General features: G+C 38.9%; 1 protein-coding gene across 2 annotated transcripts in view; it reads left to right on the top strand.

Annotated features, from left to right (window-relative positions):
* Positions 1-21,195, top strand: part of siah1 (siah E3 ubiquitin protein ligase 1) — a 32,930-nt gene extending 11,735 nt beyond the window's left edge. The window contains exons 1-3 of one of the 2 annotated variants that reach the window (XM_005159143.5): positions 3,915-4,715; positions 8,169-8,225; positions 19,017-21,195. In XM_005159143.5, the coding sequence (XP_005159200.1) occupies positions 4,619-4,715; positions 8,169-8,225; positions 19,017-19,867 (1,005 nt within the window). In that variant the 5' untranslated portion in view covers positions 3,915-4,618 and the 3' untranslated portion in view covers positions 19,868-21,195. 2 annotated transcript variants of the gene reach the window in all.
* The last annotated feature ends 280 nt before the right edge of the window (positions 21,196-21,475 follow it).

A 21,475-nucleotide genomic window follows, 5' to 3' on the forward strand; every position in this document is an offset into this window, starting at 1 on the left:
GCCATGACACCAAGTGTAGGATTTTTACATGGAGTGAAAGACTTCTCTTTAAATAACTTCGAAATGTGCACTGTTTAATAATTGTGCACAATACATACATGTAAATGTGTTATTAAAAAAAGCATACAGCTGATATAATTAGCCACATTTCCACTGTCGGGCCAGTGCGAGCCAGGGCTTTAATCAGGCTGGACCAATCGCCCGGGAGGTTAAGCAGTGAGGCTGAAATCATGTCGCGTTTCCACTGTCGGGCCAGTAGCTCGCAGCGCGTCACGCTAACCCCGCCCCCAGAACGTCCCCAGAATCAAAACATCACACAGATGTTTTTTGTACAGATGTTTATTTGTACTCAGGAATGGAAACCCCTTTGTTTGAGTTGTATTTTGCTCAAAAAATGTTGAATAAAGTTGTAATAAAGGCTTTATCTCTCAAGTAACCCTTTATGGGAAAATACCGCATATATATCGTATACCTGTTTTCTCCTAAAAAAAACCGGGATATGATTTTTTTGCCAAGAAAACATGATTATATGGTGTCATGGCTTAGCAAATTAAAAAATGTCATCATAACGGCAGTCAACGAGGCAAAAACAGCTACCAACATAATGAAATGATAGTTAATCTAAACAATACACAAGGGTTAATACAAAAATTATGTACTTGGTTACATTATAAATGTTGTCACATTAAATATTAATGAGCTCATTCACTTAGCCTTCTTCTGACAGCTGCTGCGATGTTTAGCAATGTCTGGACCTCTGTGGTCTCAGAGCTGGCTACTGGCTTGCATGATGCTTCTGGGTCTTTCCCCCTTCAATTTCTCAGATGTGAAAGTGCTTTTTTTAAGCTAAGTTTTCATGTAGACAGCACCAGTCAGATTTTTCGCTTCCCACCATTGTGCAACAGTACACTTATTCTTTTAAAATTCATGCTTTTGCATTCCATTAATTCCACTTTATCAATTAACATTCAGAAATAGAAAATTGATTTTTGTCATTAGTGAATTGACAGAGAGGTGTCCACATCTGCATCACAATGCATTTAAGTATATAACTATATTTATTTAGCATTTAACTATATTTCCCTTTTTCTGAGCCCTCATTTAAATGAAAATTTTTCACAGAATCTCTGCCCAGCCCTCAGCCCTTTTGTTTCCAAGTTCTTGTTCTGCATTGCTTGATGATTTGTATCATTAACAAATCATTCTGCTGTCAGCATATAGTCTGGGCCCATGGGGGCAGTGTGGATTATAATTGACATGACACTATAGGCCATGCTGGTTCCTTTCCCTTTTTTATTCAAATATTAGAAAGTATGCAGATCAAGCAGTTACTGACTTCTCATCATGTTTCAACTGTTTATGAACTAAGAAAATACAATTTTAATATTTGAGAAAAAACATAAATTAACTGATTGAGTTGTACTGGTCAGCCACACACTGGAACAACTGTCACTTGACTGTTGGTAAATGGTTAATAATCGGTTTTGCTTTTGTACTATAATAAGCATAAAAAGGTAATCAACAAAAAATGTTGTAAATTAGCATTTTTCTACTTTATTTCATTGTAAAAATAATGGAACTGAATGTGAAAAATCAACATTAGTGTATCATTAGTGTATAAGTTAAATATAATTCAAGGTATCGTTTACTTGTCCAATTCCCAAATTAATTGTTATTATTATAATAATTTATATTTTCCAAATTCAGTTTGCAGATCAATGTTGATCTTTCTTTCGAGGTTTCAGTGCAGAAATGAACAAAACCATAGGCCTTATACAAAATATAAGATTACAATATGGAAAAGGTATCAGATGGTAATTTCTGTCAATTTTCCTAACGGATAAACAGCATATTCATGAAGTGCACATTTACCACCCTGACATCCCACCCTGCCCATAATTCTCTCTTTATTAATTAATTCATTCATTCATTCATTCATTCATTTTCTTGTCAGCTTGGTCTCTTTATTAATCCAGGGTCGCCACAGCGAAATGAACCGCCAACTTATCCAGCACATTTTTACGCAGCGGATGTCCTTCCAGCCGCAACCCATCTCTGGGAAACATCCACACATACACATACACTACGGACAATTTAGCTTACCCAATTCACCTGTACTTCATGTCTTTGGACTGTGGGGGAAACCGGAGCACCCAGAGGAAACCCATGCAAACGCAGGGAGAACATGCAAACTCCACACAGAAACGCCAACTGAGCCGAGACTCGAACCAGCGACCCAGTGACCTTCTTGCTGTGAGGCGACAGCACTACCTACTGTGCCACTGCTTCGCCCATTTCTCTCTTTATATAGCTCTATATGTGTTGGCTGTTACACAACCATAATACACTGCGATATACCCTGGTTCGTTAGTTCGTTGGATCATTTTGCTTTCTTGCTACAAGCGATTCGATCCAGAGTTTGTTTCTATCAAGCCGAGACCACCTCATTCAGAAAGTCTCGGACTGATTGTTTCGGTGTGGACCCGAGCGCAATTGTTGTATTCACATGTCAAACAAACCTTGCTAATTCTACAAACGAGACAGGTTCTGAAACAAACATCTAGGTGTGAAAAGCACCCTATTTGCACGCAATTGACAGACAGTCACAGCCAAATCAAACTTTAGTGACGAGATAGCACTGGCCCGATCGGGCCAGTAACTATACTGTCTACTATCCTGAGCGTATCCCCTGCATACTAGCCTCGGGCCATCGGGCAGTCCTTATTGTCGAGCCCTGACCCTGAGAGAAACCAGGCTCAATATGGGGACCAGTTCTTCTCTAGCCAAAAGTAAAATACATAGACGCAGTTTAGTAAAACGTTTGTGGCCTTGAGAACAATTAACATCCATCGTGGTACAATTTGCAGGTCTAAGCAGGTACCTGGTGGGCATTCAGGCTAGACAAAATGATCTTTGTAAAGACTTGTCCCCTCACCATGATCCTTTATTGGCAATCAGTCAATTAATCATTTAGGACATTGCTTTTTTGGCAAAGTGTTATGCCTTGCATTAGTGCAGACAAGTTGGTGAAAAATTATAATACGCACCTCTACAATGTAACAGGATGCCTGCAGGTGTTTGCACCACTGTTTGTGAGGCAGGACTGGGCAAAGCCTATTTAACATTCATGACCCCTCACATCTGCCCTTACAAATGTTAATGTAGCAGTACTGGAACAAAAGACTTGGCAAGTGGTCTTTGATCATTTCAGTGGCTTTCATTTCTTTTGTAAGTGCATCATTGTATTTAGCAGCTCCATGATTAACAGACAGCTTTTACATAAATTGGGGGGTAAACGCTCTGAAGATCAACACCATTTGTTTTGGCTATAATAATGATTTTAATAAGAGGTTTCATGAGCAAGTCTGTGTGGAATTTCATGTTTTGGTTGTCATGTTATCACTAGTTAAACCTAAAGGGCATGTTTTGACAGGGGTGAGGGAACAAAGGTCACACAAGACACTCGGGGTCCTGTAATGTCACACTGAGGCGCAAATGGGGGTCATCGTCTAGGGCTAACGACAGTTTAAGCAGCAGAAAGCTCTTTTTTCACTTTCATACCGAGCTGTACATTGTGCTTATACACTCAGCATCTTCGTAGTAATTAAAATTGGGCATTTTGTACCGTGCCACATTTTCTCTCTCTTCATTGTTTTTGTTTGTGCTGTCCTCGAGCAGCATGTGCAGTCATTGAGTGTTTTGTTTAAAGTTGCCGGCTGTCGTGAGGTGCCATGCTGTAAAGTCTCTTTGTCTGGGCAATGTGAATAGAGGCAGAAGGCTAGAGGAGGAGCTGTGTAATTTGACACGACTGGGCCCATGAACCAGTCCCAATCCTCCTCTGAGAGAGAGAGAAAGAGAGAGAGCGAGAGAGAGAGCGCATGCTGACTTCAGAGTGACATTTGACTCCTCAACCCACAGGCAACAGTGGTGATGGTGCAGGCGGGACTCTCTCCTTCTTTCTGCCGTCATTCTTAGAGTTCGCTCCTCTGTGCAACAACGTTTTTTTTCCCTCAACATTTTATTCACTTGAATAGCTGACAGGATACCTTAAGTCCTGGGAGTGGTCTATCTGAAAACAATCGTGGAATGTGCTTTTAGAAGGCTGGTTAATTCAGCTCCTCTACACTGTTATTTTTTTTTTCAATCTTTCCTGGGATTTCTGTCTCCTTCCAGCGGCTGGAAATTGGATCTGCTTGTGTAACATTCCTAGATTACAGCATACCCCCCTCACCCCACTTCTTACTCTACCAACTTTGTTTTTGCTCAGTCTGGGCTGTTTCTACTAAAGAGCAAGTCTTTTAAGAAGCAAATCTCCTGCTCTCCCAGTTTGAGGAACGGCTCCTGGAATTACGGGGATTTCGTGACTGTGTGATATAGGTGTTTTGAACTCATCCTATCCTCCTTTGGAGGGTAGGGGTGAGGATACATTACCGTGGCCCCCCTGGGCAACCTGTTGGAGATGTGTATTAATCTAGAGTTGGAATTTCAATCTTCACGCCATTTGTTATTCATAAGAAGGCTTTAGGAACAGAACTGTGAAACAGGAAAGGAGTGGCTATCTCTTATGGGTATTTTTGTTGTTATGGAAAAAGCATGATGAAGAGTCAGTCTGCTCCTCATGTCGGCTACTGTTAGACTACAGCCTGTGTACTCATGGAAGGGGGTGCTCAAGCTCTTCTCTTGCATAGCGGCCAGAACTGCTAGTAAACCTAAAGGTAAACACACCATACTCTTATTTACTACCGCAACTAACTAGCCCTGGAAATTCACATATTTTGTCACTCATTAACTGTTTAAACCTGCCCCATTTAATTAAACCTTCCATTTACTTTAATATTTATGTTATTCAAAACTATTTTTTTCTACTTTACTTTTTAATACAGTAAAAGTCAAAAGAGTTTAATGCAAAATTAGACCCAATTAACTATTACTGTATGAACTGTATAAAGTTTTAACATGACAATCCATTGTACAGATGATGCATGTGTGTGTGTCTAGTATATGTTTTTCTGTAGAAGTAAAAAACTGCCCAATAGCTCAGTTAGTTTTCATTGGGCCTCTTGTGACATTCCTGCACTTTCTCCTGTTGACAAAGAAGGGAAAGGTGTCTGTTTTCAGAGACAACATTCATTATTTTCTTTTCTCTGTTTGTTTTAAACGTCGAGGTCCCTCCCATCTTTGATTTGGTTTTCTTTGTGTGTGTGTGTGTTTGTGGAAAGCTTGAGTCTGTGGCATAGCAGCACAGCTTCAATTGAGCTGTCATCAGACCTACTGTCTTCATTGTACTCTACTGTGCTTTCCTGTTCACTCCATTAGTAGTATATTAGGAAGCATGTATGTGTATTGGGTTGGAGTGGGAAGTTGAACAAGTTTGCTAGTGGAGCAGTACGGTTAGGGCAGGCTGGGACCTGTCTGTCTGCTCAGGGAACTCTGACTCATAGACTAGATGATCATGTATTTGGGATTTGTACATGTGTGATTTAAATAAATATGATTTTTTTTATTTTTATAACAAAGCTATTTGTCTAAAAATAAGTAGAAAAAGAACATTTGTTTTCCTAAAGCGATTAGGATAAAATGTCTTGAGTATTTTTTTCGAACATGACATTGTAATTGAAATTAGTCTGTATTTTCTATTATCAGGATCCCTTTAATTTTAGCCTAAAATCATCCAGGTTGTTCCATATCTTTTTGCGAACTCCTCTCAGAACATTTCATGCCTTTATCTCATCTAATTGTTTGTTGTTTTTTGTCTCCCCTATGGCCAAAGCTTTTTGCTGGTGGCTAAATGAGCGCATTAGTTTTCTGTGTGATATAGAATCAGCACATCTCGGTCAGTATATGACTCATGAAAGGATTCATAACTTAATCATGAGCTTCTCATACTAACAGCTGAGTCAATTACAAATGTTGATATCAAAACTAAATTGGGTTTCAGCTTTTAAGTCCCTGTTGGCTTTTAGTCATGCTCTGTCCATGCTATTGACCATCTGCCAGATTTGGACTTGTACACTTCTTAAACTGCTGAATAATTTCACCAGATACTTTAATGCATATTGATCTGTGTTCCATTCTGAATGGCTACTGATGAAATATTGAAGTGTGGTCTAATGTGGAAAAGTCAATGTGAGACCCAGTCTGTATTATGCTCTGCACTGGTCCTGGCCACCGTGAGGAACAGACTTCCATCGAAAACAAGACACAAATGTACAAAGTTCAGTGTTCAAGAGGGGTGTTAAATTTATTACATCAGTAAATTACCTGTATTAAGGTTGGGTCGATAGACGATGCCATTGTCCATTGCCGTTGGCTAATAGACATCATGATGCTGAGCCGGCATCGCAATCTTCCGCCCCGCCCCCATCGAAGCAGCTACCCGCTCATGAAAAATACACACTTAGGCCGCATTTACACTAATATGTCTTAGTTTTAAAATGGCATTTTAAAACAAAATAATCCACGTCCACACTTGCGTTTCATCTAGCATTTCTGAAAAGCGTATGCGCATGTCTGAACTCCAGCATTCTTGACCACAAAACCCCAGAGAGCAGTGTACGTCGAACAGTTTATCAAGGATGTAGGCTACTGCTGTATCGCGTCTCTCTATAGTTGTTAAATGTAATATTTAATAATCTTGTCTCTATCTAATGACTCTTCGGTCTTTTGAATATATCAGGTCATGTGTCACAGCGTCAGTACACTGCTTCAATCTTTTCGCTTTCGCTTTTTTTTTGTACTTAGAAGTTTTAGCGAAAACCTCAGATACTGTTGGTTGGTTGCTGTTGGTTGTGCAGCTTTTTTTACAAACCAAATGTTCAACGCCATTTTAATGACACTATCACTCTGCCTATTCATACCAGAGTGATTGACAGGTGGTAGTTTGTGTGTAACTCATCTATATTTTTTCTGATTTGGTTATGGGTAAAACAAAGACCATGCGAGTCAGGTGGTTAAAACGGTAGTCTACAAATAATTAATTCGTTATGAATGAATGATTTATTCGTAAACTTTCATTTCACTGCCACCTACGACGACTATGTCATCGTCTATTGCAAAGTTTCACATTAGATATCGTACGATTCCAACATCGCCCAACCCTAATCTGCATACCAAAGCCATTTGAGAGAATGAGTTTGGACACTAGAAAATGAATATTAACATTTGAACTGTAACATAAATATGAGATAATAAGATGATAAATGAGTATGCAAAATAGTTCTTTTCCCAAATGCTGGTAATTTTTTGCAAATCTGGGCCACATACTGGGAGAGCAGATTTACATGCTTCTGTGCCTCTTAGAGTAGTTCTGATTGCTACACATTCTTATTAGATTGTTGGCTTGTGGATGTAAAAAAAGCAAACATTCCTCTTGTTCCATTTGTTTGCTTCATTCTTATTCAATTTTGAGTGAGTGGCATTGCTACCTAGTGGCTAGTCCAGGCAACAGCCCTAGTTTATGTTTATTCTTGCTTTTTTTGTATTTGACAAAATAACAACACTTAAAATAACTGCTTAAAGTCATCATGCACCTTTGTCATGGGGTACAAAAATGAGTTCGGTTGAAGAGGCATGTCGGTGTTCGACAGTATGAAGAAATATCTGTTCTACTTGTTCTGTAGCTGTATTGTTTCTGGCTTCATTGACTTTGACTAATTCTGTTATTTTTTATAACATGGAAGGACTTTGTTTTTGTTATGCAATGAACAAACGGACTTGTTTTTCTGCATTGAATAGTAGCGGGACCTGAAAAACCTGTCAGTTATAAAATAAACCAAAAAGCAGCTCAACCGTTGGAAAGCATATCCATGGATTATGATATTATGATCATTTTATTGATGTATGATTTGACAATATTTCTTGCTAAAAGAACAAAACATGACTTTAGAATCAAATAGCATACACTTTATGATAAAACCTATTAGATTGCAGTTTAAACGCTGCTATAATTTATGGTTTGAATGGGGTTTTGTCATTTTGTGTGCATGTCTGGTGTTTCCTCCCTAAATGAATCTGGGTTTGAATGTATCATTAAGACGATCACTTAATTTCCCACATACTGAGGGTTTTAGTGTTGTATTTACTCATCCAAATATATAAATATGATCTTTTTTAAATAACTGACTGTTGACCAAAGCTAATCTCTATTTTCGCTTTTTCTCTCATTCCAGAGGTCCACACATTTCAAGGAAAGAAGAAAGACGTACTTGGAAATCTTATGGACGAAGGTAAGTATTTCGTTTTGCCTCGCTGTGTGTGATCTGTTATTGTATATTCAGAACATGCAATGTTTTATGAAATTCAAACAGAGTCCTGCCAATGTGCTTTTTTTGTGGAAATGTAGGTTTGTTCAAACTTGCAACAGGTTAGGTTGTTCTTGGCTGCAATGCTTCAGTGCACATTCAGCTGATGTTTAGTTCAGCCTGAGTTCATGGGGATGTGGAAGGCTTCTTAGTGGAGTGAAAAAAGAAATTTCTCAGGAAAGATAAATGATAGGGGTTTGTGCCTTTTGTTCATTCATAGTCTCCTTCTTGAATATGGATATATCTATATTTAAGTTTCATTTTCTCTCATAACCTCAGATCAAACATTTAGCCAGTACAGACTGCTCTGTCTATTGGTGGGTCATATCACAATCATCTTCTAGTTCTTGATCTCTTCATCCACCAAATCTATGGATACAGAACTTCTTGTCTGTGCCATCAAATCTTGAAGTACCTCTTCCAGAGAACTGCTTTTGAGAATGCTGTTTACAAATGAACCTACACCAAAAGCAGTTAATTTCATTGGAATCAGTCCCAGGATATGTCCCACAAACCCCTTTTGCAATCATACATGTGTACTCTTTAAGTTTGTTTCCATAGCATGTGAAAGCCTCATAGAGAGATTGAAAGAGCTAGTCAAACTCAAATCGTAAATTTTAATAATTCACAAAGATTTTATTTCTTATTTTAAGTACCGACTTCAGATCTCAGGAATTAAACAGAGTACTGTTACTGAATCTTGGTGACCACAGAGACTGCAGCATGCTAAAACACAATGCTAACACCTACTGAGTGAACAAAACAGTTGACCACAAACGTCTCCATGGAGTCTTGCAGCAGACCACATTGTTACTGTACCCGATAAAACAGCTAGACAGAGCTTAATAAAACTAAATTTGCTAACCATTGTTATGTAATAAAGTACGCCATTAATTAGTGCAACCCTCAATTTGTGTAGCTGTAAAAGCATATTAGAGTTATATCTCTCGCTTTTCAAAGTGCTGCATTGTAAGAAACCTCATTAGAGCATTTTAATTAATGTTCATGTTTAGCTGGGATTAGACATGCTACTTTGTAAAATATCTAGACAAGATGCAGGAAGATCAACTCACCTGTGACATATTGTTTTTACCATTCAAACTTTTTACTTTGAAATTGACTTTCGTGCTTGTTTAGGTAATGGATGTATTTTGTTCTTGGTTTTAGTTGGTTGCATTTCTAAAATTTGTTGATTTTTGTTGAATCAGATAAAATCTAAAATTGTGACTGAAATGGAAAGATTGATTTAATATCTTTTTTTTTTTCAAGCTTTTATATGTATTTTGCCAAGTCATCAAATGCTGTCATGTCTTAGCCCATATCTCTTACCAGACATGTTGAGAAAACCTGCATTTTATTGGAATTTGACAGCAAAAATGAGACAATACGTGAGATATGAGACCATCACAATTATCTGTGTCTTGACTTGGTGATGAGTGATGATTCCAGCGATTGGTGCTTTTTACTCTTGCTGCAGGGTGTGGTGTGTGTGTGTGTGTGTGTGTGTGGTAGATCGTTTTTCCCCTTTTATAAGGCAAGACTCAAATGTGTGGAGTTGGAAACAGTGCCATTGTATGACTTCATTGAAAAGTACCCTTATATTTTTATTAACTTCTTGCAGTTTTCTTTTATGCAAAGAAACATGTTTGAACTAATCATGCAGTTGCGTTAAATATAAAATATACATAAATATAAATATAAAAACACTTACTTTGTTAAAAAATTGCTAAGAAATTACTAAAGAATTATATGATACCAGAAACCTACTGGGCACAAGAATGTTAAACACTGGTGCAAATTGTTGGCCTTAGTATAGCAAGCAAGTTGTGCTGTTGTACATTATCCTGCAGTATTGGCTTATACTACCAGTGTTACAGGTTTTTACAAATTCATAATCAAAAAGTGAGCATGCATGCTTGCTATATACAATATTCCACTCCAATGTTGAATAAAAAACAAGTGTTGTCACAGATTTTGGTAACACTTAAAACCAGTTCATAAGACTACCATGAAACCTTTAAATTCATGTCAGGACATTTCAGATCACCTCAGGACATATTAAATATGAAGATGCCATTATTTGTTATGATAACTTGACAAACACATCACAACATTTTTTCGTCTTTGCAATGACAACTTGACATCCCATGACATGTATATGTATATTGACGTGTATATATACAGTTGAAGTCAGAATTATTAGCCCCCCTGAATTATTAGCGCCCCTGTTTATTTTTTTATCTTTGACATGATGACAGTAAATAATATTTGACTTGATATTTTTCAAGACACTTCTATACAGCTTAAAGTGACATTTAAAGGCTTAACTAGATTAATAAGGTGAACTAGGCAGGTTAGGGTAATTAGGCAAGTTATTGTATAACGAAGGTTTGTTCTGTAGATTATCGAAAAAAAATTAGCTTAAAGGGACTGATCATTTTGTCCCAAAAATGTTTTTAAAAAATTAATAACTGCTTTTATTCTAGCCGAAATAAAAAAAATAAAGACTTTCTCCAGAAGATAAAATATTATCAGACAAACAGTGAAAATTTCCTTGCTCTGTTAAAAATAATTTGGGAAATATAAAAATAAAATAAAATCAAAAGGGGGCTAATAATTCTGACTTCAACTGTATGTAATTTTTTTAACCTCAACTACAGTGGTACAAGCTGAATTTGTCATTAAAATGACATGAAATATTAATGACACTCTTAAATAATTTCAAAATGAGTACTTATGCCAAGTGCAGCCTGCAGGATTTTCAAAGTATTCGTGTCACAGATTTTTTGACACTGCATGACTATCTGGGCTAGCGTTTTGTCGGTGTTGTGTTTACACTGCAAGATGGATGGGTTTTAACACTGTATGACATTAAATAGGGAATTTCTTGGGTCCAGATAGACTGAAAATAAGCTCTTTAAACTCCTCTCTCAACCTCCCGCTGGCCTGCAGATACCCATACCAGTGGATGCTGCTCTCTCATTGGCTGTAGGTAATCGCCGATGTTATTTTCAATCAGAACACATTTCTCACTACATGATATGAATCGCTGACAGGTTCAGATAATTAGCATGCCAAATATCTCATAGGCATCGGCGATTCACCAGCCATTCTCTCAGATTGTGTCTTTAATTGTTCACACTGTGTGATTGTTACTCACATGAACGGGCACATTTGCCTGTGATTTCAGGCATTTGTTGGCAATTAGAGATTTTAATGACAAATATAGATTGTTCCGCTGAAAAAGGTAATCAGAAAAAATATTAATCTCACAGTTATAATGGCCTCATAACAGTCATGTTTGAAAGATTTATGCAAGTCATTTTGTCTTGGTAATGTGAAGTTGTCATGACAAACATAAAGACCAGTTGTAACGTATTTGTTCAAGTAGTCATAAACTTGTTGTCACGTACTGGAATTTTGGTACCTGTCAGTACTCCAATTTTTTTTTAAAAAACGTCCATTTCCTGCAAAGATTTAAGTGCTGTTAAATGCGCAGTCAATTCATCAGCGGATCTCTCGTATGTCAGCTCATAGGCAGACCGGCTGATCTTCGGCGATATAAAACGCTCCAGTGCCCCTGTATCTGTGTTAGCACTTAATGTAGAGCGGTGAAATGATGACCTTCACAGCCAATCACAGTCATTTCTGTTGAGCATGTGAACACAATGGAAAATCAGTGATGTTTAAGAATGCACTTAAACACCCAACACCATAACAAACAATGTCATCTTTGCATTTAAAATGACATACCTGAGCAAATGACACTTAATAACATAATCTCGTTGTCATGTGTCACGTCATGATTATAAAGGTTTCATGACAGTCTTATAAACACTCTCTTCTAGTAGTGTTACCAAAAATTATTTCCCATTATGAAGACTCCCTCACTGTGATCTCCCTACTGGAGATAGTTTCGATTTTTGATACTATTAAACCAAATCAGTAGCGAGCAAAACAGTTTTAACCTTCCAGACATTGCGTAGCTAAAAGTGTTGTGTTCACATACTTGCTGAGAGCCTATTTTGGATCTTGGACTTAAAACTTGACTTGTCTGGACTCAGCTCAGCACTAATGCTGCTGTTTTTGCTGAGGCTCCATTATCTGATGTATTAAAGTGACCTGGCCTAACAGTCTACCCGAGACACAACAACAGTCTTGGGTATTGCAGCATTTTCAAACTGCAGCTTGTGCAGAGTAGGCCAGTTGCTTTGGCTTTTGTTCTGTCTTCCCAACTCCATTAGAAGACCTGACAACGAGTCTGCTCTCTAACCACTTCCTCTGGGGTTACAGGATTTCCTCTTATATGTGATGGACTGCAAACTTTCCACTGACATAGCAGCGCAGCACTGCAGGAGAGAAAGAGACACGCCGCAGTCCTTTTGATTCCCAGTTTAAGAAGTTTACAAAGAAAAATGCCACTAAGACACTTACCACGCTTTTTGTTCTTCCAGAGTTTGAAGGCAGTCCTTAGTACTCTTTTAAACCTAAATCAGCTATTTGCGTCCCATATAATTTCTTCACAGAGTGTTCTCTAGACTTATGAAAAATGTGTAGGGAACTCACTTCTGGCACAATGGGCTAAAAAGAAAAACAACACCATTACATTACATCCTGCCTAAAGAATAATCCAGATTGTACTCAATTTTGTGTATCATGGAATTGATTTAATGGGTAATTGACACTTGCTCATTATATTGAAGGTTATTTAAGATAAGACAAGTCATGAGATGGACGAACATGATGTTTAAACATGCTGCTCTGGAATGCTTCACTGTCTACCCCCAGAGAAACAGATTTGTGATGGATTGATATTTAGCCTTGGCAGAAGTAGCATATTTTGCCTGCCAAGCACAGCTTATAAAAGTCAGCGTCCAATAAATAATCCTTTCTCACCGTCTCTCAGACTCTAACTCCAAACTTGACAAGACCTATACGCTGTCTTTCCCTTCCAATTAATTTACACTTTTTCCTCTTAGTGAGACACGAGCATCACTTCAGCTGTTGTTAAAAGCTCAGCTTAATGGAGCAGCACTGTCGTAACAACAGCCATCAGCTGCTCACACTGCTTCATGGTGGGAGGTTGGCTGACTGTCTCTTTGGCTCAACGTCAAGCAGACGGACTGCCTTTGCTTCTTTATTGTATCAGTGACAACTGCTTTGGATATGAATGCACATCTCCACATAATCCAAGTCTGTCCAGTCTTAGAGGACCAATTTCAAGCATAAATTGGCTCCAACCTGCCCCAATATTCTTGTTTTAAGACTCTTAAGCCTGATTTATACTTCTGCATTAAGCACACACATATACACCAGTGCAGCCTTTGCGTGGTTGCATACCCCTCATCGTGGCGGTCACTAATGCTGTCACGCACCGCTCAAAAAATGTAACTACACGTTGCAATGTCTCATAGTACAAGCTCTGTGATTGGTCTGCTTTGTATCGCTTATGAGTGTGGGCGAGGGTGAGAGCTGCGCAAACCCGTTGGAGTGAGTGTTTACAAGTGTCGAATGCTGTGAAGGAGCTGCAGTTGGAAACTGCTGTTTTGTGTTTACTTTGATTAAAGTTGTTGCACGTCCGCCGGCTCCCACCTCAGAATAAGTGAGTTTGAGCTTTGTTCAGAAAAAACAAAGCCAAGAAGCGTGACAGAGCATTATAAAAACCTCACTGCTAGCGTTTTGGAAGTGTTATTGCAGAGCAACACAAACAGCGTGCAGAAGTATAATGCATGGCAATGCGCAAGGCATGTGCCATGGGTCATGCTGATCACTCAACGCAGAAGTATAAACCAGACTTTAATATGTCAAATATGTTGCATTAAGTAGTTACTACATTTAATTAGAACTTCAGGAATATTTAAAAAATACGTTATATATAGGGCTGTCATCTCATACTCTGATATTGATATACATTTACATTTACATTTAGTCATTTAGCAGACGCTTTTATCCAAAGCGACTTACAAATGAGGACAAGGAAGCAATTTACACAACTAAGAGCAACAATGAATAAGTGCTATAGGCAAGTTTCAGGTCTGTAAAGTCTAAGAAGGGAAGTATTAGTAGTATTAGTAATTTTCTTTTTTTTTTTTTTTTTTGTACAGTTAGTGTGATATTCAGAGAGGCAATTGCAGATTAGGAAGTGTAGTGGAGAGTAAATAGTTGAGTTTTTAGGCGTTTCTTGAAAGTAGCGAGTGACTGCTGTTCTGATGCAGTTAGGGAGTTCATTCCACCAACTGGGCAGATTGAGCGTGAGCGTTCGCGAAAGTGATTTCTTCCCTCTTTGGGATGGAACCACGAGGCGACGTTCATTCACAGAACGCAAGTTTCTGGAGGGCACATAGATCTGCAGAAGTGAGAGCAGATAAGAAGGAGCAAGGCCAGAAGTCACTTTGTAGGCAAACATCAGAGCTTTGAATTTGATGCGAGCAGCAACTGGCAGCCAGTGCAAACGGACTAGCAGTGGAGTGACATGTGCTCGTTTAGGTTCATTGAAGACCACTCGTGCTGCTGCGTTCTGGAGCAGTTGAAGAGGCTTGATAGAGTTAGCTGGAAGGCCAGCTAGTATATATCAAAATAAATGATCAAATCAAAAGTACAGTGGTCCCTCGTTATTCACGGGAGTTACGTTTAAAAATACCCTGCAATAAGTGAAATCTGCAAAGTAATGTTTTATTTTTTTACAATTATTATAGGTGTTTTAAGGGTGTAAGAGATGTGCGCCGCGCACATGTCATTTGGAAGTAACACAAATTCAATTCAGTTATTTCTGTAGCGCTTTTACAATGCACATTGTATCAAACCTGACACCCACACAATCGCTTGTAATTAATTTTTTTTTTGTGAAAATATAAACCTTTGTTTACAATTCTAAAATCTGTGGCTCTGTGCTTCTGGTTTATGACCCCCTTTATGATGGTCTTTCTGTGGACATCAACTCTTTTTGCATGAAACTCACACTACTAGCGATTTGAATATTATTGTTAATTTGGTGAACACATTCTGTCCTGTACTGGAAAAAAAACGTGAAATTGCAAAGAAAAATCTGCAAAAAGATCAACCTCGTTATAGCGAGGAACCACTGTATACATATATTGAAAACCTGTGAAGGACAATTTATTTTTTACTCTCAGAAATTGACTCACTTTATTTAGAATTTCAGGGCAAGTGTTTGATTAAAAATCCAGAAATATAAAATTTATATTAATAAAATATTAAACGCTTTTAAATAAACAACTTTTTACAGGTCCAACATAGAACTAAATAAATATCACTAAATTAAATACTGCGTAAACATTGTACTTTCCAGATGCCAACATCTCACAATGCTGTTATTCATGATTGTGTCTGCATCCTCGTAATGGCGTGTAGTATTGTGCGCATATAAATTATGAAAAAGTTTTTTCAGCTTTGTTTTCAACAATGTTCTTTGAAACCACAAAATAAACATTAGATCATAATATTGAACTATAGACTTGTATAGTTTAAATGCGAGTTGTATGAATGGAATTTTGATTTACTATATTTGCCATTTTTACCTTTAAATTCCTCCATGTGTAATACAGTCTCAGTGAAAGTAGTAGACCATTCTGGCAATTTTCCCCCACTGTTTTACGATTACTACACGTTTGAAAGCACTATGCACTTCACATACTAAATAGTAGAGAAGTAGGCTAGTTTGAACTTTGTTATACTAGTTCTAGTGTGTTTCTTTGTGGTTTTAGTTAAATGCTTCAGTACAGAGCTCCTCCAGACATGTGATCGCCTGTAAAATGTTTCTTTACAGTTATAAAACAAATAGAGGTTTTGTCTGGGTGTTTAACCACACATCTTACCATATCTTACTTTATTCTAGCAACATAAATACCATGGCTTTGGTCTTTATGGACTTACAAAAATATATTTGTTTAATACAGTGTCACTTTGGATAAATGCATTTGTAAAATTATAATGCAACACATGCCTCTGCATCTCCCTAAAATCTTGATCCAGGAACATGTGTAAATCTTGTTCAACATCCATTTTTATGGTTAGCAGTGCTACACTTGGAAGCAAAACTATGTTTGTTTGTTAACCTTTCAAATCCACCAAGCCTAGACTACAAGCCTAGAAAGGCATTGAGGACGTGGTGCTAGCTGTTGTGCTCAGGCTAATTTTGGCCTCAGTTGTTATACTCGGAGAGCTGCTCCGTGAGGAGGCTAAAAATACTTGGGGCTTTATCAGAGCAGATGTGTTTACTAGCAGATTCTAAGCCACCTACATACACACACAGCTCACTGTCTGTCCGCACCCCCACTCTGCTTTCTGGCACGGTCCTGGTTCTCCCACACGAGACGATTTACTGCGCTCTGATCCTGCCACGCTGCTCCTTTCTTATAGTCTCTTTATTCCTCGCTTAATTGATGTCAGTGTTAAATCAGCAATCAGTCTTATTCATTTGCTCCCCTGTGCTGATTTACAGATACTTTTTTGCCTCCTATTGATTGCTGTGTAGATGTAGGTTATATATAGCGGTAGGGTGTTACAGCTGGGTCACACGCTCCTATCTTGCATCCATTGCAAATCCTATACTTCTCTCCACAGGTCGTCCCATACACATTTACACTTTGCTCTGCAGATTGTTGCCATAGGAACACTCCTGTAGCAGACATGCGCCTTGGCCCTCTGAGTCCACTCTCCATGTCTGGCTTTAAAGAAAAAAAGCCAATGCATGACTATCTGTGCATTTTACTCATGCCAAAAATAGCTTCCCCAGAGCCCCACGTCTGACTTATCGGTGCCACTAGATGGCTATATCTGAGCCACTGAGGGAGAAGAGACATTGCCAGGCACACTGCGCTGCTCAGACTCTTTCATAGCTCTATTTGAAGTTCATGCTGCTTGAATCAGCAGAATCTGGATGTACCTTTTATCCTGAGGCCACGTTTTAAAATGTCTATTGATTCATGTTGAGGAAACAGAGGTGCTCATGTGCATTAGATGCCATCTGATCAGTGTTTCTGTGTGATCAGTGTTTCCTGAATTCCTTCTTCCTATGGACATTCACAAACTAGCACAATCTTTAGTGATTGGAACTACACCTCTAGGCCTGTTGGTAGCATAGTTCCTTGCTGTTATTTTCTGAGTTATCACCCTATTAATTCCACACACGTCAGCCAATTTGAGTAATTTTGAAAGCTTAAAGTTTTCTTGTTCACATTTGATGTAATTTCCAGACAGAAGAATTTTTTAGTTTTAGTTTAACGATCCTCTGACTGGCAATTGTGGTCTCTGCTTAGTGCACTAATGGCCCATTTCCACTGAGTGGTACAGTAAGTGCCAGTACACTTTTATGGCCATTTCTACTGTCAAAAGCAAAAAATTGGTACCTAGCACAACAAAAGGGTACCAAAAATCACAGCTAGACATGCAGCTAAAGCTATTGGTTTACAGAGAAATGTCACTAGCGCGTGCACAAGCCAGGAGAACAAAAACAAAGGAACCGCCATTTTCAAAAAACATAGCTGAGACATTACACCATGATAAATATATACAAATAATAACAATAACAATCTGAACCTGAAACGAACCTTTTCTTCATCTTAATGAACAGCCACAAACCCAAGAAGAAGAGCAGAATCTACATGTGTCCTGTTAGTTACGAGGTCGCCTAAAGCACGAGTGGTTTCACTTTCTCCAGAGAGCTCGCATGCGCGTCTGTATTTGAAATAAACCTCTTGAGCTAATGATGATAATAACGTGCACGTCATTATTGAAGTGCTTCTGACATCTGATCCTTTCAGAAACGGACAAACACCAGAGTGAAACTTGAAAAAACAGGAGCAAGTGATTCTTTCAGCAACGTAAAACATGAACAATCTGCCATGTTTAACCATCATCATCACCTTTTGGATTATTATGAACCCGGAATGACTTTTTTACAAGAGGTTAACATTACATGTGCTGGTGAAAAATAAGATGAGAGGTTTGGACTGACTGTATTTGTTTTAATCGTTTATGAACACAAATAAGGCCTAAATGTAAGTTTTGGGGAATTGTTTATTTGTAATTGGTAACATTTTAGAGACTGTAAGGGTCTGTATGTGTTCATAACTGTTTTATTTTATACAACCGCAGATGATACAGTAGGCTATTTCACATTATCATTGATCTGCAGCTTTAATCAAATTCTGTTCATAGAAAGGCAGTAATACACATATGTTTAAATAGCATTTGTTTAGTAAGGAGTGCTTCTCCTACGATATGTGAATTCAATCAAGAATGACGTCGACTGCAGGTTTCTGTCGAACGCCACGTCCACCAGAAGAGTACCATTGGTACTCTTTGGCAGTAGAGACACGAGCCTTAAAGGTGACCCATACTGAACCTTACCGTACTGTACCACTCAGTGGAAATGGGCATGAAAACATTTATGCTACTCTTAATGCAGCAGTGGCATCTGTTCAGATAAAGCAATTGCCCCTTGATCATCATGGAAGTTTTGCATTTACCTAACCTGGTTCAGACAATCTCCAACAGAGTTTGTAAAACATTTGTGACTACATAGTTTATTTCCCAAATGATGCCTCGTACTGTGGTGGTTTAGCTACGTGTTATACTTCATTGTTTGGGAAACACACCCCTGCTCATTGTTGTTCCTTGTAAGTGCAAGCAAATCCATTACCTTTGGCCATCTGTGTTAGCCAGTCTAACTCTCTTCTCTGTCTCCTCTTGTAGAAATGAGTCGCCAGACTGCCACAGCGCTGCCCACAGGAACCTCTAAGTGTCCCCCTTCTCAGCGCGTTCCAACTTTGTCGGGCACCACAGCATCCAACAGTGACCTCGCCAGCCTGTTTGAGTGCCCGGTCTGTTTCGACTATGTGTTGCCGCCCATCCTGCAGTGCCAGAGCGGCCATTTGGTGTGTAGCAACTGCCGGCCTAAACTCACCTGCTGCCCCACCTGCAGAGGCCCGCTTGGGTCGATCCGTAATTTGGCAATGGAGAAAGTGGCCAACTCAGTGCTTTTCCCCTGCAAGTACGCCTCATCGGGCTGCGAAGTCACTCTACCGCACACAGACAAAGCTGAACACGAGGAGCTTTGTGAATTCCGGCCATACTCTTGCCCCTGTCCTGGCGCCTCCTGCAAGTGGCAGGGATCTCTCGACGCCGTTATGCCCCACTTGCTGCACCAGCACAAGTCCATAACCACACTACAAGGTGAGGATATAGTCTTCCTGGCCACAGACATCAACTTGCCTGGAGCAGTGGACTGGGTCATGATGCAATCCTGCTTCGGCTTCCATTTTATGCTTGTGCTGGAGAAGCAGGAGAAATACGACGGCCACCAACAGTTCTTTGCCATCGTCCAACTGATCGGCACACGGAAACAAGCGGAAAACTTCGCCTACCGACTGGAGTTAAACGGCCACAGGCGGCGACTCACTTGGGAGGCGACGCCACGTTCTATCCATGAGGGCATCGCCACCGCCATCATGAACAGTGACTGCTTGGTGTTTGACACCTCTATTGCTCAGCTGTTTGCCGAGAACGGCAACCTGGGCATTAACGTCACCATATCTATGTGCTGAGGACTAACAGCTGTGCATACTTGAACACATACAAACACAGACACACACACACACACACACACACACAAACATGAAACCAGACATTTCAAAACACCGCAGGATACCTTGAGTTGTGCTTGGGGGACGGGGGAAGTAGCTAACCTAGGGGACTTTTTGCTGTTGTACGTTCCAAGTAGTCCTAAAAAACTGTTATTGGTTGGATCTTGGCATATCCGGCCAGACATGACGCCTGGGTTCTCAATTTTATGCTACAATATTATATAAGTTAAATAATTAATGTATTCTACATCTTTGAGAGCAACGTTTATTGCCCTTGAAGGTATAGGAAAGCCACGTTTGTGGAATGGACCTTTTGCAAATGTGTCATTTGGGACAAGAGTTTGAGGATCGGCACGCCAGCCTGGATGGCGTTAGGAATATTGATGAATTTTTGGGGGTTCAAAAAGGCAACCCCAGGAGCAAGTTGTTGTTTCCCAAAACGTTTTGCATTTCAGTTCTGATAAAACACTAACTTTTATGTTCAAATATTAGCTTTTGTTTTATTCTAGTCTTGTCATTTTCCCCTTCCCCCACTTTTTTTGGTCCCCTCTAAATTCTCCTACCTTGAGTATGATACAGAAAAAGGTTCAGGTAATTGGTGCATGACCACTGGATACGTTAAAACAAGTCCAGATTTCATTTTAGAAGTCTTGTTTGTTTCTGCCTGTCACTGCAGTGTTTCTCCTGTTTGTTTGTGAAGGGATGGTGTCATGACTTGGCACATGCACATCAAGCTAGGTTATAAACACAGGCAAGTCTTTGACCATCAAGCCACACTTTATTTTCCTTTTTATATCAAATAAAACATATTGAAGTTGTTCGTTATGCGTGAGATCATATGGTTTGGATTTCTGACACACAGGCCTCCATTATAAACACTGGAGTAAACACTGCACTGAACACCAGGCTAGGAACGGGGCAATTAACACAGTTATTAAAATGAGATTATTGTCATAATTATCATTTTGTAATGACTTGTAAGAAAATGGAATGAAAAGGCTGTTGTAACCTCGTGGCTAATCTTCAGTGTTTGTAGATAGTGTTGTTCTTCAGAAGACCTCAGTCTTCTTTTTCTCTTTTTGTAAGTCAATATTTTTGTTGCTGTTGTTCTCTGTATGTCTGTATTTCTGTTTTTTTTTTGTTTTTTTGTTTTTTGCAAGGATAGGGTGAAGCAAAGCCAAACATCTCTGTGGATACATTGTACTGTTGCTAGTCCTGATCTCTCATTTTATTTGTTTTATTGTTTGTTTTGTTCTATTTTGCCAGTAAATAAATCTATCTTTTTCATACCCTCTGTGAAAATTTGCACTCCTCATTCTAAGCATCAGCTGATGATGTTGGCTTCATCTGTTCCCGCTGTCGCAGGGGAGAAATAAACATAATTATATGAAGTTTGAGTAAATAAGCAGGACATTTAGAACTTTGTATTTTTAGCTTGATGGAACGAAAACCCACTTTTTCAGGCTTTTGAAGTATTTTCGTGTCTTCAGCTGAATAAAGGAATTGCTAGTGTTGGCGGTAACACATTACAAGTGAGTAACGTAATAATATTACTTTTCTAAATAACGA

The sequence above is a fragment of the Danio rerio genome, chromosome 18 (genome assembly GCF_049306965.1).
Source record: "Danio rerio strain Tuebingen ecotype United States chromosome 18, GRCz12tu, whole genome shotgun sequence".
NCBI classification, from domain to species: domain Eukaryota; kingdom Metazoa; phylum Chordata; class Actinopteri; order Cypriniformes; family Danionidae; genus Danio; species Danio rerio.